The sequence below is a fragment of the Eretmochelys imbricata genome, chromosome 1, assembly GCF_965152235.1.
Source record: "Eretmochelys imbricata isolate rEreImb1 chromosome 1, rEreImb1.hap1, whole genome shotgun sequence".
Classification (NCBI taxonomy): Eukaryota; Metazoa; Chordata; order Testudines; family Cheloniidae; genus Eretmochelys; species Eretmochelys imbricata.
The window spans coordinates 298,904,493-298,925,302 of NC_135572.1; the positions used below are offsets into that span (position 1 = coordinate 298,904,493).

At 41.8% G+C, this 20,810-nt stretch overlaps 1 protein-coding gene across 7 annotated transcripts in view; it reads right to left on the minus strand.

Annotated features, from left to right (window-relative positions):
* Nucleotides 1-20,810, minus strand: part of MON2 (MON2 regulator of endosome-to-Golgi trafficking) — a 158,003-nt gene that overhangs the window by 23,094 nt on the left and 114,099 nt on the right. For 6 of the 7 annotated variants that reach the window (XR_013347902.1, XM_077833626.1, XM_077833597.1 and 3 more), the window contains 4 exons: nt 17,561-17,704; nt 16,989-17,006; nt 16,574-16,702; nt 11,693-11,883 (listed from right to left, as the gene is read on the minus strand). Coding sequence is in view for 6 of the 7 variants with exons in the window: in XM_077833626.1 (XP_077689752.1) it covers nt 11,693-11,883; nt 16,574-16,702; nt 16,989-17,006; nt 17,561-17,704 (482 nt within the window). In the remaining variant the exon portion in view is untranslated. The remainder of the gene's footprint in view (nt 1-11,692; nt 11,884-16,573; nt 16,703-16,988; nt 17,007-17,560; nt 17,705-20,810) is intronic. The other variant, XM_077833604.1, reaches the window with a different exon arrangement.

Consider the following 20,810-nt stretch of genomic DNA (forward strand, 5'->3'; position numbering starts at 1 on the left):
TGGGAGGGCACAGGGGGCCCTGGCCAGCCACCATGGGAAGTGGGGAGGTCCTGCTCTGCCCCCGGCTCCGCTCCCAGCCCTGCTCCCAGCCCCAGACTTGCTCCCAATTGTGGCCCTGCTATGGCTTCCATTCCTAGCCCCACCCCCAACTGGGGCCCCAGTTTTGGCCCCTTTACCCCATCTGCTCCTGGTCCTGGCTGCCATGGGGGGCATGACCATGAAAAGTTAGGGGACCACTGATCTAGATACTACAAACAATATCTCTCTGCCTCACAGGAATATCGTGAAGCTAAATTAAATAATGTTTGTGAAACACTCAGCTACTGCGGTAATGGGTGCCATAAAAAAAGGAATAAGAAAATTTAAAATTCTGTATTTGCTGCAGATGTTGGGTGCCGTGCAGTAAGCCAGCACAGGACCCACACACCAAATGCTGGATATAAAGATATTGATTAGCCACCCGTTCAACGAGCACTACTCTTCGTGTACACTGAATGGGGAAGATGTCTATGCAAGAATTGTAGTAATGATGTAATTAAAGGTTGTATCAAAATGCATACATATAGGGGAGACCGAATTAAAGGCTGCAAAAGCAACCTTAATTCTGGCATGTCCCCACTTTTGAGCGCTTGACTTTTCAATCTCAGTGTTCTTTTGATGTAGTTTTTTTGTATGTTGTTATAGTCTATGTACATATGCACACATTTTTTCTGGTTTTGAATATTAATTCATATAATGGTTTAAGCTGCTTCCAAAAAAGTCTCTAAGAATTATTGTTATGCAGTAATACACCAGCATGCTACTCACAGCTCTGTTGGTGCAAATTAAAGTTTAACTTAAAGGAATAATATATTGACTCTTAAAAGTTCAGAATGATTTTGGCTTATTAGAAAAAACAATGTAGTTGTCTCTCTCTAAATGTCCATTGTAAAGAAAGCAATCCTTATTGCTTGGAGGATGTTATGTCCTATGACGGAGAAATTAATGTTTCATTTTTTCATTGGCCTGGACTCTTCTGACAACACCAACAACTGCCTCCATACAACCTTGAATATACTTTAGTTTCTCCTCTTCTACCTAGGTTTCATTAAAAAAAAAAAAAAAAAAAAAAAAAAATCTACCTACATCCAGCCCCATAGGTAGATTGCAAATCTACCCCAACTCAAGAGACAAAGGGTAAAGTCACAGATCCCAAGGCCAGACCACTGTGATCATCTAATTTGACTTCCTAAATGACACAGGCCACAGGACTTGCCTGCATTAATTCCTGCTTCAAGTCCAATGGTTGTGGTTGAAGTAGAGTATATCCTTCAATAAAACATTCAATCTTGACTTAATTTCCAGTGATGGAAAATCCACCACAATTTGTGTTAAGTTGTTCCAATGTTTATACAATTGCACCTTTTTTCTAGTAGGAATTTGTGTAGCTTCAACTTCTAGCCATTGGATCTTGTTACACCTTTGTTTAATAAACTGAAGAACCCTTAATTATCAAATTTATGTTCCTCTTATAAAAAGAAAAGGAGTACTCCTTTTCTTTTTGCGAATACAGACTAACACGGCTGTTACTCTGGTTCCTCTTATAGGAACTTACAGATTGTGATCAAATCACTCCTTCACCTTATTGGTAAGCTAAATAGACTGAACTCCTTGAGTCTTTCACTGAAAGGCACATTGTCCAATCTTTTTGATCATTCTTGTGTCTCTTTTCTTTTGTATGTGTCACAAGTCAATATCTAGATTGTTCAGCATCTAATTGCTCCATCACTGAAGGCTGCAAAGTGTTGCAATCCAAATCTAATGCTTTAATTTTGGAACTCTTCCACCACATTTAATTATCTGCATCTCTAAGCCAAATTTTGGCACTATGGCGGGCTTGGATTCTAAGTGCCTCTTCTCTGAACCCTCTCTAATTTTTCAACAGCATTCCTGAAGTGTGGACACCAGAACTGGACACATGAGTGCTTGCACCAGTGCCAAATACAGATGTAATATAATCTCCCTACTCCTATTCCCCTGTTTATACATGCAAGGTCACATTAGTCCTTTTAGCCTGGAATCTCATGTTCAACTGATTACCCACCATGACCCCAAAGTTTTCTTCAGAGTCACTCCCTCCCAGGATTGAGTGCCCCATCATGTAAGTATGACCTACATTATTTGTTCCTAGATGAATGACCCTACATTTGGCCATACTGAAACACATACGGTTTGCTTAAACCCAGTTTACTAAGGGATCCAGGTCATTCAGTATCAGTGACCTATCTTCTTCATTATGTACCACTCCCCAAATCTTTGGGTCATCTACAAACTATGAGTAAAAGTTTAGTATTTTCTTTCAGATCACTCATAAAACTATTAAAAATAGTACAGGGCCAAGAAGCAATCCCTATTGGACTCTATTAGAAACATACCTGCTCAGTGATAACCCCACATTTACAATTATATTGTGAGACCTATTAGTCAGTCAGGTTTTAATCAATTTAATATGTGCCATGTTGAATTGTATCGCTCTGGTTTCTTCATCAAAACATTTTGTGGTATCAAGTCAAACGCCTTACAGAAATCAAAGTATATTAAATCAACATTATTACCATTATCAACTAAACTTGTAATTTCATCAAAAACATGAATATAGTTTGAAAAAAATCTGTTTTCCATAATCCCATGTTGATTGACTTTAGTTACCCTCTTTTAATCTTTGAACTGAGTCCCATATCAGCCAGTCTATTATTTTCCCCAGGATCAATGTCAAACTGGAAGTTCTATTATTATTTGGTGATCCCATTTATCTTTTTAAAAGAATGGTACTACATTAGATTTCTTCCTGTCCTCTGCCACCTTCCCAGTGTTCTAAGCCTTACTAAAAATCAACACTAATGGTTCAGAAAGTTGTTCAACCATCTCTTTGTAAACTGCTGGATGCAAGTTATCCAGACTTGCTGATTTAAAAGTGTCTAACTTTAGTAGCTACTGTTGGAGTTAAAAGTATTTCCTCATCATGATCATCATCTGATATGAATACATCATCTAACTTTTTCCCAAATACAGAACAGAAATGTTTATGGAATGCTTATGCCTTTTTTGCATTATTGACAGTTGTTCCATTAATGGATATAATGCCATTGTTGAGGTGCCTTTTATTCCTGTTACACATAACCCTATTGTCCTTAACTTTGTTGGCCAGAGATTTCTCTGTTTTTGCATCTTCTAGATTATAGAAAGGGGGAAGACAAATCATGGCAGCCAATCCAGTTGTTTGCCAAGAAGAGACAGAACAATTGAAGGAGCATACAAAGGAATCCCGGATGTTTGATTCAAGGCTGGGAAAAAAGGTAGTGAATCAGGGAGCAGACTTAGTTTTAGAGTAGACATAGCCTGATTACAAAATCATGATTAAGTGGCAAAATCACCTTAACTGGTTAAAAGAAAAACAGTTCCATTTGCATCCACACAGCAACTTTTCTACCATCAACACTGTGCTTTACATGGCAACACCTACCACCCCACTTAGATGTGCTAATATCAGTGGACTCTGGGAAAATCTGGGCAACTATCTGTTCTATGCTATTGCAATTTTGCAAAGAAAGAAAGCCTCCCACCATTGTCAGTATTAGTTTAGTTTTACTGGTGTTAGCAACAAAATAAACCCTAAGTGTTTATAAACCAGCATTTGAAGTACCATGTTGATTAGAAGTACTATAAGCAGGCTTAGAAGAAACAATGTTTAAAATGTTGGCTTCCACTATTACTAACACTAATGAAGCTCAAACAGTGTTAAGTACATTCAGTGGAAACTTTTCAAAAAACTGTCTTAATATAGACAAGGTTATAACACCTCAGGGAGGTGTAGAAGCCCAGAGGCCATGCACACAGCACCATGTGGGACAATGCACTCTGGGATATTTTAATAATCCTACACTACACTCCGACAAGGTATAGCAAATTTCAAGATAATCCATGTAAGCATATGGATTTTAGAATACTAAGAAGAGTCCATTTTTAAGCAGGAATAGTTTCCCGACCTTAGCTAGAGCAGAGCTGGTGCTCCACTATAATATTATATGAAATTAGGAGAATGGGGAGAACAGGCACGACACATCAGCAGCATAGCAGGGTCAGAGTAGTGTGAAGTGGCCCATTCATCTCAATGAGATGTTTGCAGCTGAAAGAAAATATGCAGTGGAGATGAATGCAGCCTGAAATAATAGCTCTGAGATGCGTGAACAGCTCCATTCATGACAGTGGGTGTTCCTATCCCTCCCCTCCAGTGTTAGAGAGAGCTTCTGATATGTGTCAAGTATACCCATTCTCAACTCCTCATCCCAGTCATCTCACAGCAGTTGGTTCTTGGTGCATGCTCTGAGCATGCTTGTTGCAAGATGCCCATCCAGATCCTGGCTCACATAAAGAGCAGTAGGGAGAATGGCTCAGGCCCCCTTAGAGGGGAAAGGTACTCCAGATCCCATCTCATGTGATGGGAGGAGTAGGGAAAGGAGCTCACTCCCACGCAGAAAGGTAAATCCCCTCCAGAACCTACCTCACATGAGGGGTGTGTGTATGTGATTGGCTTCCATAGGTGAGTACAAGCCCTACGGTTGCCAATTTTGGTTGGATGTATTCCTGAAGATTTCATCACGACATAATCTTTAATTAAAGATTAATCTTTAATTCCTGGAGACTCCAGGCCAATCCTGGAGGCTTGGCAACCCTAACAAGCCCCCCAGATCATAGTGCACACACACGGGAATGGGGGAGCAGGGGCTCAGACACCACAGGGAGCAGGGACCACCCCAGAACCTGGCTTACATGAGGGGGGCTAGATACCCATGGACATGCAAAGCCTCCCATATCCCAGCTCTCATAATGGGGGAGGGGGGCGCAGGAAGAGGGACTCAGACTCCTCTAGAGGGGCAAGGGGGCTCCAGATCCCAGCACATACACAGGAAGGGAGAATGTCTGGTGCCCCTGTCCCCTATTCTCCCCCAGACCTCCTACTCAGCCCCATGTCCCCTTCTCAGCGTCCCGCCTCCAATCCCCTCAATCCCTCTGACCTCCACTACCACCTATCCTTCTCCCCGAAGCCCCCCCTGCAGCTACAAATCCCTCTCACCTCTATTCCTTTCACATCCTAAAATACCCCTCCCCTACCAGCAAGCATTCACATCTTTATTTTATTTTTGATTACATCCCCCGCAAATAAAAATCCCTCAAAGAGATGGATTTTAGCAATATGCCTTCCAGACTTTCCCAGATTTCAGCCTGAAGTAGGATTTAAACAGTCACTGGCTGGGTGAGTTCAGGATCGAAGTCTTACTGCTTATCCCCCTGAGCTATAATCCAGCTGCTGTGATAGCCTCCACCTACAAATCCTCTCAACCTTGCTCTCTGCAATTCTCAGTATGATTTGTTGGTGCTAGATCCTTAAAGGACTCAAGAGACTAACCGGAGAACCAAACTCTTTTGCTAGTAATGTTCTGAATTTTGTTACCCCACAGGGCTAGACGGTCCCCACGCACTCTTTGGGAGTAACCACTGTGTGAGGACCAGAGTCATGATTTGATCTCTAAGTATGTACGTACACAAGAGAAGTGTCAAAGAGAGGACAAGTACACCTCTACCCTGATATAACGCGGTTCTCGGTAGCCAAAAAATCTTAATGCATTATAGGTGAAACTGCGTTATATCGAACTTGCTTTGGCCTCGAGCATTTCCGTTATTAATAGTGACTTCCCACCCCCTCAGAACCTCCGACCCATTCAACCCTCCCCCGCTCCCTATCCCCTGACTGCCCGACCCTTATCCCTGCCCCCTGACAGGCCCCCCGGGACTCCCACGCCCTATCCAATGCCCCCGTTCCCCATCCCCTGACCACCCCGCCCCCAGAACATCCGAACCATCCAACCCTCTCTGCTCCCTGACCGCCCCCGAGACCCTCTGCCCCTTATCCAAAGGCCCGGCACCCTTAACACACCACTTACACCAGCGTGTCAGAGCCAGACGTGCTGATCCGCTGGAGTGTGCAGCCCCGCCCCCCAGGGTGCCGCTTTACCGCGTTATATCCGAATTCGTGTTATATCTGGTCGCGTTATACCGGGGTAGTGGTGTATTTAGAAATTTGGTCACCATTTTGAGTATATTCAGAAGAGGACTTCCCATCCAAAAAGCCAGAATCTTTAAATATTGACCTGATCCTGAACCAGAAATGGACAACATTGTATGTAAATTTTTTTGTAACTTTGCATTAATAAAAAGTTTCTAAAAATCTGTTTATTTCAAGGGGCTGTATCTTGGGAACCCATTGACCAAAAGACCCCAAAATTGGATCACTACCCATATCCCATGCGGCACATCAAATTTCAAGACAAGCTGAGTAACCGGATAGATTTTTTAGAGTACTAAAAAGAGTTGTCCTTTAAACACGAAGGGCTTCTCAACTGCTGGCACTAGACTATAACAAATAATAGAATGGCAGCTGTTACAGGATAGATGCAAATACACTTCTTCCTGCTTGCACTGTGCCAAAAGCATCACTGTTATATATATTCATTCCTTATAAACTTCTTAACTGGGAGTTTATAAATTCGCTACAGTAAGAACTGCATGATGAATCAATTTTTTTATTAAATGGCTAAGACAACTTTTAAACCCCAAACTCTTCAGAAAAGATCACATCTTTCAGCACATATGATTTATTGCAACAGCCAATTCAAATCTCATATCAGTAAAGCTTTTCCTATTCTTTGCAACTTATAACCAATAACTTATAACCATAGATTTATAACCAACTTCCCTTTACGAATACTGTCAGTCACGTGCACAATGAAGAAAGCACTTATCTCTGAGGCAGGGGTCGGCAACCTTTCAGAAGTGGTGTGCCGAGTCTTCATTTATTCACTTTAATTTAAGGTTTCGCGTGCCAATACTACATTTTAACATTTTTCAGAAGGTCTGTCTCTATAAGTCTATATATTATATAACTAAACTATTGTTGTATGTAAACAAGGTTTTCAAAATGTTTAAGAAGCTTAATTTAAAATTAAATTAAAATGCTGATCTTACACCGCCGGCCTGGGGTTCCGTTCACCTAGGCTGGCAGCGGGCTGAGCGGGGCCTGCGGCTGGGACCCTGGCTGGCAAGGGGCCGGCAGCCAGAACCCGAGACCGGCAGTGGGCTGAGCAGGGCCGGCGGCCAGGACCCCAGACCAGCAGTGGGCTGAGCGGCTCAGCCCGCTGCCGGTCTGGGGTTCCGTCCGCCAGTTCCTGCCGGCCATGGTCCCGGCTGCCGGCCTCACACAGCCCGCTGCCGGTCTGGGATCCCGGCCCTGTCCACACAGAGTAGGTACCTACTTTCTCCCTGGTTCTGGCCCATTCTCTTCCTCTCTCTCCACTGAGATGAGGGTGGGAGTGCACTGAGAACAGGGCTGGGAGTGAAGGAGCAGGCTGGGGGTTGGGGTGCAGGGTCTGGCCAGGAGCTAGAATGAGGGAGGGGGCTTGGGGTTGGGGCAGGAGGTTTGGGTAGCATTTGGTGTGAGGGGTGCAGGTGGGAATGTGTGTGTGTGTGTGTGTGTGTGTGTGTGTGTGCAGGAGCTCCCCTTTGGTGCTCAGGGTGGGGGTGGGGATATGGATATGGGGGTGCAAGAGTCAGGGCATGGGGCTGGGGTGTGTGGGGGGTGCAGGGGTGAGGGCAGAGGGCTGGGTGTGTGTGAGGGAGGTGCAGGGGTCACGGCAGAGGGCTGGGGGATGTGGGGGATGCAGGGTCACGGCAGAGGGCTGGGGGTGTGTGAGGGGCGTGCAGGGGTCAGGGCAGAGGGCTGGGGTCATAGGGGTGCTCCCAGCTCCCTGCCCTGAGCGGCTCATGGCAGGGGGCTGGAGGGGATATGCCCTGATTCCACCCACTTCCCCAACGTCCCCAGAGCAGAGAGCGTGCTGCGGTTCCCCTTTTCCCTCTCCCCCTCCGTAGCAAGGGCCGTCAGCTTATCAGCCGCAGGGAGGGAGAGAAGGAAGGGTAGGAACCCTGCATGCTGGGGGAAGAGGCGGGGGAAGGGGGAAGCTTGCCTGCCCTGCAAGGAGAGAGCGGTGGGCAGAGAAGAGTGGGCCGGGCCAGGCAGGATTTTTAATTGCACACTGCTGTCCACGGCAGACAGCAACGTGCCATTAAAAATTGGCACGCATGCCATAGGTTGCCGACCCCTGCTCTATAGTATATCATACCCATTGAATGTGTTCAAGAAATGAGTACTAACACGGCTGCTACTCTGAAACCTAAGACTATCCAACTGGCACTCCATCAAGATCAAAGGTAAAATCTAATAGGAAATCTAAGGATTTTATTGCAAATCTCTGGAAAGTAAACTTTAACCCCTAACAAAAGAGTAAAGATTAAATTTAATACATCCTACAGTATGGGGCACATTTTCTTGGCTACAGGTGAACTGAACAGTTTTAATTACACAGTGTCGAAAATGTGATCAATTCCTGTTTGCGGTGTACGACTTGCCTTAGAAAACTCTAGCACTGAAAGGAGTTGATTGGTGATACAGCATCAAATGGATTGTATGTTGGGCATCACAAATGAAAAATTAAAACTAAATCACAAAATGCCCTTAAACCTGCTGCTTTGACTTTTTTAAAAATTCCCACCTAGAAAGCCCTATTTCTAAAGGATACAAAAATCACTGTCAGAGTTTTTCACACAACACTTAGCAATGTAAGCAAAATAAGATTCAACTGACTGTGGTATGATTTTCTTCTAATTTTTTTTTTTTTTTTTAAAAACCAGTATTCCCAAGTACCACTCATCTTTGAGGGAAAATAGTGCTATATTAGGTTATACTGACAGTTGATGAAGAAAGATTATTTAGGGAAAAAAAGCACAGAAAGCAGTGTATGGAGAAGGGAATGAAGGTTTACACATTGGCCCTCTGAGTTTACTAAAAGGAGTATATAAACTGGAGAAACTTCTCTTGAACAATAAATAAATCCTTCTCTTGAGTTTTAGGTTAACAAAATTGCTTGTGAAAACTATAAATGAAGCAGCTGGAGGAGGGAAGGGGATTCTGAAACACCAAATTGGGTCTCTATGGGTTTATTTGAGAATGTGAAAAAGAAAACTGTGACTAATAAAAGATATGCTGACAAAAGTATAACAAGGAAATAAGCAACAACAAAATTTTTCATGTGTCTATTCTCTAATGCTAGAAGACTAAGTACTAAGCAGGCTGAGCTAGAAGTTTTCATTATTGAACAAAATTATGATTTAGCTGGCTTTACGAAGATACGGGATATGACACAACTTGATCAATGTAGAAGGATACAATTTCTATTGTAAATACTGAGAAGGAAAAAAAAAAGAAGGCAGAGTAGCCTGGCATACCAAAAATACATACACAGAAATATGGAGGAATGAACAGCAAAAAAACCCTAAACGAAATGAATGAGATATACACAGTAGGACCTCAGAGTTACGAACACTAGAGTTAAAATCTGACTGGTCAACTACACACCTCATTTGGAACTGGAAGTATGCAATCAGGCAGCAGCAGAGACCAAAAAAAGTACAGTACAGTACTGTGTTAAGCATAAAAAGTGACAAGATCAGAGACAGAAGGAGCTACATCATGGAGGGCCCTGAAGGTGAGAATGAGTTAGAATCATAGAATATCAGGGTTGGAAGGGACCTTAGGAGGTCATCTAGTCCAACCCCCTGCTCAAAGCAGGACAAATCCCCAACTACATCATTCCAGCCAGGATTTGTCAAGCCTGACCTTAAAAACCACTAAGGAAGGAGCTTCCATCACCTCCCTAGGTAATCTATTCCCAGTGCTTCACCACCCTCCTAGTGAAAAAGCTTTTCCTAATATCCAACCTAAACCTCCCCCACTGCAGCTTGAGACCATTACTCCTTGTTCTGCCGTCTGTTACCACTGAGAACTGTCTAGATCCATCCTCTTTGGAACCCTCTTTCAGGAAGTTGAAAGCAGCTATCAAATCCCCCCTCATTCTTCTCTTCTGCAGAGTAAATAATCCCAGTTCCCTCAGCCTCTCCTCTCAGGTTGTCTGTATTTGATTCACACAGCAATATGCTGACAGTAACGGAATTTTAAGAGGGGTTGAATATGTTCATAGCACTGATCAAAATGGATTTACACAGTAAGTTTTGGACTTATCTGTTCGTGCATTCAAGGACACACAAATTACAAGTGTGATATTCCAGTACTTATATTGAATTGGTCATCCTTTCTGCTTGGAGTTTTTGAGTAATTTATCAAGTTTGTTTTAACCTGGCTCTTTAATTTTTTACAATTAATATATATTCCCCAAGGTTGCATTCTACGTAAATGTATACTTTCCTTCACCCAGTCCTCTCCCATAATCTCACTGGATTAAGTTTTTTAAGAGGAAGTTTTTGTTAGGCGTATAGTAAGCCAAAATAAACTGACTGTTTAAAGCTGACTCAAATTACTTATCCCAGGAATGAGTGCTACCAGAGATAGCAGAAGGAGATGCAACCATACAAGTTATCTAAACTATGTTTTCTCAACAAGAGACAACCCAATAATTTAGTGTCAAAGCAAATTAAAATCTTGATTGGCAATATAAGTACTTTTACTTTTTCTGGAAAATCATTAAAAGAATATTTCAAGTCCAACTTATTTAATAAAATTTCTCTGAAATGGACATGTTGACCTAGGAAGCATAGTAGCAGGATAATTATCTTGTGACCATATTAAGGGAAGCCCAAAATCACCCAGTAAGGAAAAGTTTTTCACTAAAGGATGAGTATCAAACATGGAATTTGTCCCTCTGGCTCTACTTATGGCCAACTGCTGTTGATTATCATCACTAAAGATGGCTGCAGAAGGAAGGAGGGAGTGTCATGCTTTTCATGAGCTGTCATTTTATACACAACTATTCTACTCTCTTATCAGTGAATCTGCTGCTGAAATCACCTTTGCACAAGTCACACTTGTTTTTGAGAGATAAATATATAAATATAAAATATTCTATTCTAGATTATAAATCTTATTTTCTAGATTTTTAACACATCGTGAACAAAATTAAGTATACTTTGCAACTATTTTATTAATTTCAGATCTAAAGAAAAAATCATGAACACTAACTATTTTCAAGTGCATAGCAAGCAGTACAAATTTTAATATTCATAACTCATGAAGAGTGTAGAAGTAAAGCATCACAATGGAACTCCTACCAAAAATAATTAAATAAATAAAAATCATACAGTAACATGATGTTCAAATTAACAACAAAAAGTCATTAAGTTCTAATAAAGTGGAAAAATCCAACAGGTCTGAATACACGTTAATAGTTCTGCATGAGGACTAAGTGTCTACTGGGGTTTGCATGAAGATCAATAGGCAAATACGAAAAGTTGTACCCTGTCTTTCAAACTCAGTTTAGTTTAATACAGCGAGTAATACCTAAAGTCTGAACTCCCTTTTTTCCAAACAAAGGATATTGGTTACTTTTTAATGTAAATTCTTTAATTTGTATATTCATTCTTTAAAAAACTTCCACCTAGCAAAAATATGATTAAATATAAGACTGTCTCCACTCCATGTTTTGCGTGCGCACACACCAAATTATATTATCTACCATAAAGACCAGTTTAGTAAAGTAGTAAGACATTTATAAACATTTTTCCACAACTTTATTTTTAAAGTTGCATTTACCTTTTGGTGAATAAAAAGTCTTCAAATGTGTTGGCTAGTTCTGGCCACATACTGTCAAATTTTCCAGAAGAGGCATGCTGCCTTGCAACTGGCAGTCCAATAGAAAGAACTTTAAGAAGAGAAGATACTGCTAGTTTCCATGTGCTTTCAGAGGGGCAGGCGTACTTCAAGCTCAGAGGTATCCTCAGTGTCTGCGAAGGGAAAGTTCAAAGCTTTATACTTCCTTGAAGAAATGTAAGATCCAGATAAATCTATGGTAAAGAAAATCTCCGCAGGAGATCTCTAAAGATACGTTACACAAAAAATAGTACATTTCCCTCCATTTTCTGGTGGGACTTGGGATGTTCTCTTCTAAATATGATTATTAGATTACTGATTGTATGCCAGCTGGCTAAAGCACAGATCTGATTAACCAAATAAAGGTTAGAAGCGTTAAGAGTTAATCCATTAGCAATTACATTGGAAAATTACCTGCTAATTTTCTTTTTCCAGATAACATCTATCATCTCTGCTAATCCTGACAAATTGGTTCCCCTTCCCTCTGCAAATAAACTGGGGGTAGTTTTTCACTATGAGGGGGCTCTGGAGAGGTTAGCCCTGTCTACCTTGGAAGAACTGCTCTGGCAGCTTCCCAAGTTGTGATAACATCAATTTGAAGAAAAGGCCATAAGGAATTCAAACGTCTTGCAAAATGTAAAAAAAATGAACTATATAACATCATCCATGTGAAGCATCTGGTCATTATTAAAAATAAGAGGAGACATCTTAAAAAGGCCAACAAACTGTTCAAGGTGGAACAGAGATGTTATCCTGAGAAACAAAATTAGCAGGGATAAGATTTTCCATTCTCTGTCATACTACCTTTGCTAATCCCAATGAGTGGGAATATAGCAAGTCATTACATAATTTAAGAAGGAACAGATAGAGAGGAGTTGGAAGACTGGAAGGTGAGAGCAGAGCTGCCAAGTAAACAGGAAGTTGTTTTAGAGACCATCAACTAAAGCACCACTCTGCCACAGAATGCAGATGTGGAATCCTGAAGTCAGCAGTGCCTTGCAAACAGAGAGAGAGAGAGAGAGAGAAAGACAGAGAGAGAGAACATTGTTGCTTTAAAGATTTCTTCTGAAGATGCTAAAGTTCTCTCTCTGCACAGAATGTGTTCATACATCAGGTAGAAGGGTTAAGAATATACTCCCAAAGGCTTTGTGTGTTTCAATGATACAACATTTAGGGTATGATTTTCAGAAGTGCTCAGGATTGTGCTATCGGCTCTAATTAAATTCCCACTGATTTCAGTGGAAGCAGTTATGCTACTGCTGACTGCTTTTGAAAATCCCACTACTCATCTAGTTGATTTGGGAGATTTTATTCCTAAATAACAAAGGTAAAAACAAACAGCAGATGACTTCCTAATGGGCTTAGGTTTAAAATATATTTTGAGAGCCAAAGTACCCTGCTTGAGTAATAACTGTATCAAATGTACTGGAGAAAATTATGAGGCACTGAAAAATAATAGCTAGAATGGAAGGCCATACCAAACAAAATTACAAAATTCACAGGTGCAAATGCTGTGGCTAAGATTTTAAAAAATGGACGTCTAAACTTAGACTCCTAAATCCGTATTTAGGATTTTCAGTTGTCAGGTACACTGTACTTTTGAAAGTCACGCACCACTATTTTCATATACATAAATATGGATTTAGAAGCCAGTCTTTAGGCATCCACATTATTAATTTTTTTAACCTTTGTCTACATCTATTGCATGCTTAGGCTATCACAGTCAAATTAATGAACAGGGTTATGTGATCTCAGCTGAATTACTGCCCTAATAGCTAGTCAATAGCTTTTAGCACCAAAAATTGCCTACTGCCTAACCCCTGCCTAAGACAGTCATAAGACTCAGATCTAGAATTCCAAGTAGAGTTTGAGAGTTATTGTAGGAAAAAGTTTAGTGTCAGAATAATTATATTAGTATTGCAGTAAACAGCTCAATACACACATTTAACAAGTACAGTAGTTACGAACACCAGAGTTACGAACTGACACACACCTTATTTGGAACCGAAAGCACGTCATCTGGCAGCAGCAGAGGCAAAAATAAAAAGCAAATACAGTACAGTACTGTGTTAAATGTAAACTACTAAAAGAATAAAGGGAAAGTTTAAAAAAAGATTTGACAGGGTAAGGAAACTGTTTGTGTTTGTTTCATTTAAATTAAGACAGTTAAAAGCAGCATTTTTCTTCTGCATAGTGAAGTTTCAAAGTCAATGGTCAGTTGTAAACTTTTGAAAAGAACCATAATGTTTTGTTGAGAATTACCAACATTTCAGAGTGATGGACAACCTCCATTCCCGAGGTGTTCGTAACTCTGAGGTTCTACTGTATAAATTTAAACAAATGATCTTACTTCAGTCCACTAAGGTTAAAGAATCCATAATGTGATGATTTGGAGAATCTGTCTATGAAAAGTTTATGACAAGGGACAATGGAGGATTGCTAAACCTTGATGGTTGCCCAGTCATATGGGAGTAACTTCTGGTAAAGGGTTGGCTGAATCTAGGAGACCCAGTTTTCTTCCAACTCCCAGGGCTGGGGTTTGAAGGAATGGAATTTCAATTGAAGCAGAACAGAGAGATCAAGTTTTAAAACCACATAGCCTGAGAGACTTGGGGGTGGGGAAGAGGACTCAGAGAAAGTACTCACAGGAGGAACAAAGGAACAGATTTTTGGAGAAAGAGGAGACATCTTTGACAGGAGGACCTGCCAAGATAAAAGGAAGCTGGCTGGAGGACCAAAGACTCCATGATTTGGAAAAGAAGCCTGAACGTAGGAGCGGAGTCCAGAAGAGAAGACCTAGAACCTCAAAGAGAGACCTCCAGTTTGTGAGGAACATGCCAGAGTAGTTAGGAAAGTGAGGCAGGGAATGGTGTACAAATGTTTTATTTTTTTGACTAGATGTGTATTTCTCATGCTGTCTAAAGCAAAGAGTGATTGGATGAATGAATCTGGACTCCATCTCAGGATGTCTGTATTTTTCCACAAAGTGGCTGGGAACTGGTTTTGGAACAAAGGGTTTCCACCATATGCTAAAGCTATATAAGGCAGGGAGCGACATCATCGGCTGTTCTTCACTAACTACACAAGAAGACTCCTAGAACCATGTGAGGAACAAGAACTGAACTGTGGGAAATGCAGGACCCAGGCTAAAGGGATTTCTGCCTGTGTATGAAAACCCAGGGATTCCAAGCTGCAAAGCAAGTGTAGCCTGTGCCTTAAGAATCTGAAGCCTGTATCATCAGCCTGGGTGAGAATTTGCTAATTCATATCCTATGTTTCTAGTATCTTAGGCTTAGTTTGCATTTTTGTTTATTTACTAGGTAATCTGCTTGGACCTGTGTGCTATCACTTAAATAAGAACATAAGAATGGCCATACTGGGTCGGACCAAAGGTTCATCTAACCCAGTATCCTGTCCTCTGACAATTGCCAATGCCAGGTGCTGCAGAGCAAATGAACAGGACAGGTAATCATCAAGTGATCCATTCCCTGTATCCCATTCCCAGCTTCTGGCAAACAGAGGTTAAGGGCACCATCCCAGCCCATCCTGGCTAATAGCCATTGATGGACCTATTCTCCACAAATGTATCTAGTTCTTTTTTTAAATCTATCTTTTGTAGTTAATAAACTTGTTTTTGCTTTATCTAAACCAGTGACTGAGCAAAATGCATGGGAAGTTGCAGCTCAAGGGGCAAAGGCTGTTGCATATTCCTCTCCACATGGGGGGGGGAGGGAGGGGAAGGAGGGAAAACGGACGATGATACTCTATGAGCTTACTCTGTACCAGGGCCGGCTCTAGAATTTTTGCCGCCCCAACCAAAAAAATGTTTGGCCGCCCCTGCTTTTTTTTTGTGCCCCCCCCACCTGCCCCTGGCCCAGCCCCTTCAGAACCCCTTCTCTGGCCCCGCCTCCTCCCCTGGGTATGCTGCATTTCCCACCCCCCCATTGCTTCCTGCAGCTCCCCCCTGCAACCCCCCACCCTAGCTCACCTCCGCTCCACCTGCTCCCCTGAACATGCCACCACTCCACTTCTTCCCCCTCCCTCTCAGGCAAGGGAGAGGCGGCGCGTTCAGGGGAGCAGGCGGAGCGGAAGTGAGCGAGGATGAGGAAGGAACGCAGGAAATAACGGGTGGGGACGGGATAGAGGAACCACTCCCCGACCCAGCTCAACTCCGCTCCACCACCGCCGCCTCCCCCAAGTGCGCTGCCACTCGGCTTCTCCTCCCTCCCTCCCAGGCTTGCCGCGCGCAAGCCTGGGAGGGAGGGGGGAGAAGCGGAGCGGCAGCAGCTTGCTCAGGGGAGCAGGAGGAGGAGAGCTGGGGCACCTTTCTAGGGGTGGCATGGCCGGCACCGGAATGCCGCCTCTAGGAAGGTGCCGCCCCAAGCACCTGCTTGTTTTGCTGGTGCCTAGAGCCAGCCCTGCGCTGTACAGTTCCCTGTGCAACACAAGATGGTATAATCCTGGGTTTATACTCCCATGGTCAGGGGAGAGGGGATCCTAGGCTGGAAGGTTTGTGGTTATTATGGCTGTAGCCTCCCTATTGTTGGTTTGTGCAGAGACTGGTCAGAGAGCCTACATGTAACTGCAACTGGGTGTGTTCCTGTGTGAATGCTGGTGGAAGTACAGGACCAGGAATGGCTCTGCAGTTTGTCACAGCAGCATAGAGTGAGAGGGAGCCTAGGCTGTTGGGTCAGAGGGCTCAGTGGTACCCCAGTTCCATTTGGCACCTTGGGGGAAACCAGTCACAGTACTATCTACACTGTTCCCTAATGGCTCCAAATAAAAGTCATACTTTAGTTCATAAACAGAATGCAAACTTTTTACCTTAATAATGTTCTGAAGAACTTTCTCATTAACTACAGCTTTGTGACAAGCAGTCTTTTGGTATAAATCCACCACAACTTCCAAAGATCTCTCAGCAAATGGTACATAATTCAATGCTACCCATTCTGCCTAGAAAAATAAAATTAGTACACTACTGAAGAAAACATGGAAAAACACTAGTTATGCAACAGAAAACTTGCATTTTACATGTTTTTATACATGCAAGATTCTCAAGAATATATTTCATAATGTAACAGTTTTGATACAAGCAAAAAATAGTTTATGAAGAAAAGAACATAACATTCTGAGTAAGAGCATGTGAAGTAGATTTGGGTAAGGTAAATTTTAGTAGGTCAAATGTTGTATTTTATGCAAAACTACTACATTAGGACAATCTTAAGGAAATTTAACTCACCGGTGCAAATAGTTGTATCTAGTGGGATTCCATTGTGTAGCAGGACAAACAGAATAAGAAAAATTAATACATATATAACAATTACCTCAAATTAAATTAAATTATATTTTCATGCTTACTGAAAGCCATCAGTATGTGCATGGATTTAAAGAAAGTTTATTGTGTTCTATTTCTCCACAGCGTACAAAATTCAAAAATTGCCCACTATGGTGGAAGAATTTTTCAAAACAGATTACTTTAAGTCCAATTAAATTTTTAATATAAAATAAAGCAAGATAGTTCCGTTGGATTCCCTGGGAAGATTCAGATTTATTGTGTCTGATGTTCATTAAAGGATTTTCCTTTAGGGAGGAAAGGAAAGTTTCAATAGGAAAGAAAATGTATAGAGAGGATGAAAATGCCTGCAAAAACTAAATAATAATGAATTAATTGATAGCACAAGATGTACAGAAAGTTTTTGCAGATGGGGGAAAATGGATGTGTCTTGGTAATCCACATCCATCTGAAGCTGAACGGACTGTTCACAAGACATCATATTAAAAACGGAACAGATATGATGCCTACGAAATTACCTGATTATATTTTGCATTTGCAATGTGTTTCATTTCCAGCTGTCCATATTGTGGCGGTTTACAGGAAAATTCTACAAATGCCAAAAGCTGATCAAAGATTGCTGGATACATTATCTGCATGTTTTCTGAACCTACACATATGGCCTATAAAAAACAAAAGCCAAACATTATAATACAATATTTACCCCATGAAATTTCAGCATTCAAGAACTACACCAATATTAAGAGCTTTTAAAGAGGAACTACCACTCTCAGAAAAACTAGAATATACTTTACAAAAATATAAATGCAAATTTATCAGCAGCAATCTCTTGGCCATATTTGTTATGTTTATTTTTTGTTTGCTCTTGCTATGTTATCATAATGCTAATTTTTTGAAACAATACAGTAAATTCTGTGACAACAGATTGGTGGCATAAATGCAAGATGACTGCTGTAGGATCAAGCAGAAACTGGCCTCAGCAAGCATGATGCTCTGTATTAAGCCAGAGTGTCTTGTCTGTTGATCTGTGCCACAGTGTTTTGAAGTCCTACTCTGAGGAACATTTAACATTGCAAGAAGTCATCATCACAAGGCTTTAATTGGTAGTTCAAAAATGATATATTGTATGAAGGAATGCACATCAAATGAGGACTATACGAAAGATTTCAACAGAACTGACAACCATAATACAGGGTTTTCTAGTTAAGATATACTTAGAAGATGTTAATGGAACAGAACAGGACGACGACTTCCTGCTGCTATATAAATTCTGAGGCAAAGCCAAGACATTTATTTTCAAAGCAGAAGCCAATGATCCCATAAAGTTACTCCACTAATTTTCTTTAACATCAAATGTCTTGCCCCTTCCTCGTTGGGGTTTTCCAAACCCCTCTCCATGTTAGAAGACTCCCTCCATTTATTCCTTCTATGGCAAGGAATTGATTAGGTGAGATATGCCCAGATGATCCCAGTAAGCGAACCATGACCCATACTGCAGATGAAGGTGAACAACCTCCAAAGTCCCTGCCAAGCTAACCAGGGGAAAATTCTTTCCCAACCCCAAATCTGGTGATTAGTATGCCCACGAACATGTGAGCAAGACACACCAGCCGGATATCGAGAAAGAGAATGCCCTGTACCGTCTCAGAACATTGGTCCTCCCCATCCGTTGTCCCACCTCCAGCTGTGACCAATCTCTGATGCATCAGAGAAAGGCAAAACAAACAAACAGAATACATCTGGTCAATTGTGCATCAGGAAAAAAAAAATTCTCTTACCCCTGCAGGAGACTGACTGAAGCTCGGAAGTATAAGATTTGATTATAGTCATTATCTTAATGCCAACCTGCAAGTGTTATGAACATAATGAGGGCAACACAGGCCATCCTGTTCTCCCCATGACCCATGAAGGAAGGGTATCCCCGTAGGGAAGTCACAGATTCCAAAACCACACAGGTCACAGAACTTCTCCCAAAAACTGTATGAAAGCATACCTTTTAAAAATACATTTAATCTTGTTTTAAAGACTCCAGGCAATGGTGAATCCATCACCTACTCTGATAAGATAATCAAATGTTTAATAACCCTCATAGTTAGGAAATTGTGTCTTATTTTAAGGTTGAGTTCATCTAACTTCAATTTCTAGCCATAGGATCTTGTTATGCCTGACTGAAAAGCCCCCCATTTTCCATTTACAAGTCCTTATACCCAGTGATCAAGTCACGTTTCACTCTTCTCTTCAATAAGCTGAATAGGTTGAGCTCCTTAAGCCTCACATCTTAAAGCTTGTTTCCCAGTCCTTGGATAATTTTTGTGGCCCTCCTTTGAACTCTCTCCAGCATTTCCACATCCTTCTTGAAGTGTGGACACCAGAACTAGACAAAGTATTCTAGTAGTGTTTTTAATCAATATTAGGTATAGAGCCACGCTCACTTCCCTATTTCTATTTGATATTCCCCTTTTTATACATCCAAGGATCACATTTGTGTTTTTTTCCAGTCATTCCTGTGTTTTCATGAATTGCTTTTGAGTGGTGTGACTCGTGTGAGAACATATATGATGCAGTGTCCCCAGCTTCTACTACTTTCTAACAATAAATAATAATCAAATAATCAGACATCCAGCATGGAAAATTTTAGGCCAAATAGTTAAAGTTTTACAAACTTATAAGTAACCGAAAACAGTGTTTACTGTTATTTGGGTGTGTGTGTGTGTATGAGGATTGGCAGGAGTGTTGTGCAAAGGAATTTCATCCAAAATGGAATGGCTGTTTCTGAGAACCAGGGTAGGGAAAAATATATTGTTTTGCCCATGTTAAAAAATTCTCCTGACCGTTTGTCTGAAATGGTCTAGCGCCCCATGTTCTAGAGCAGGGTCTTGAAATCTGACCAGGGTGTGGGAGGAACTTTGTGTCCACAATGTGACTTTTGCCATCCCTGTGAAAATCTGCCCCATTTTAGCCAAGCTGTAAGCCTCTGAAAAACTGGAATTTGCACATGCTCAGTAGAGACTTAGATTTTAGCAGCTAAATTCCTTTAAAGATTCTGTTCAGAATGAACATGCTCCAGCCTGGAGCTCAGCAGGACTTCACCTGTAGTTGCAGCTCTGGGATGCTCCTGGCCATGCCTAATCCAGGTCCAGATAGCTAAACTGAGAATAGGAAGCCTGTTTCTCCTCTGCTCTGAATGACCCCTGCTGTGCCCGGACTGCTGGAGAACACTGCCTTATCTGATGCAAAAGGGACAAGAGCTGTATCTGTAAGGAGGGCTGTGAGAATAGATTGGGACTAGGAATTTGAGGGGTGGCAGAAACTGGGACAGGCAGGGAGAGGAGAGGGAAACTGGGACTGGGAATTGCGGAGAAGAGACTGGGACTGGCTGGGCAGCAGACTGGGACTTGAAGTCAGGGAGAGAAACAGGGAGGGTGACTGCAAGACAGCATAAGTGACAAATACAGATTGAATGAGGGATCAGGATGCAGGCAGGATCCTGGGACTGGTTGGGGAAACAGACTGAGGGGTGTGGGGGAGAGAGACTGATGAGACTAGGATTTGCTGGGCAAGAGGTCTGGAACTGGAGTGAGAAGTCTGAGGACTGGAGACTGAATGGATAGGTGAAGAGAGACGGGTTTAGATGAGGAACTAGGGTTGAGGAAGAGACAGGACTTGGACAGGGACAAGCTACAGGTGATGGAGCAGAAAAATTCCAGTCTGGGGGAGATGTGTCTATGCCCACTAGAGAACACTCCCCTCCAGAACTTGGAATGGAAC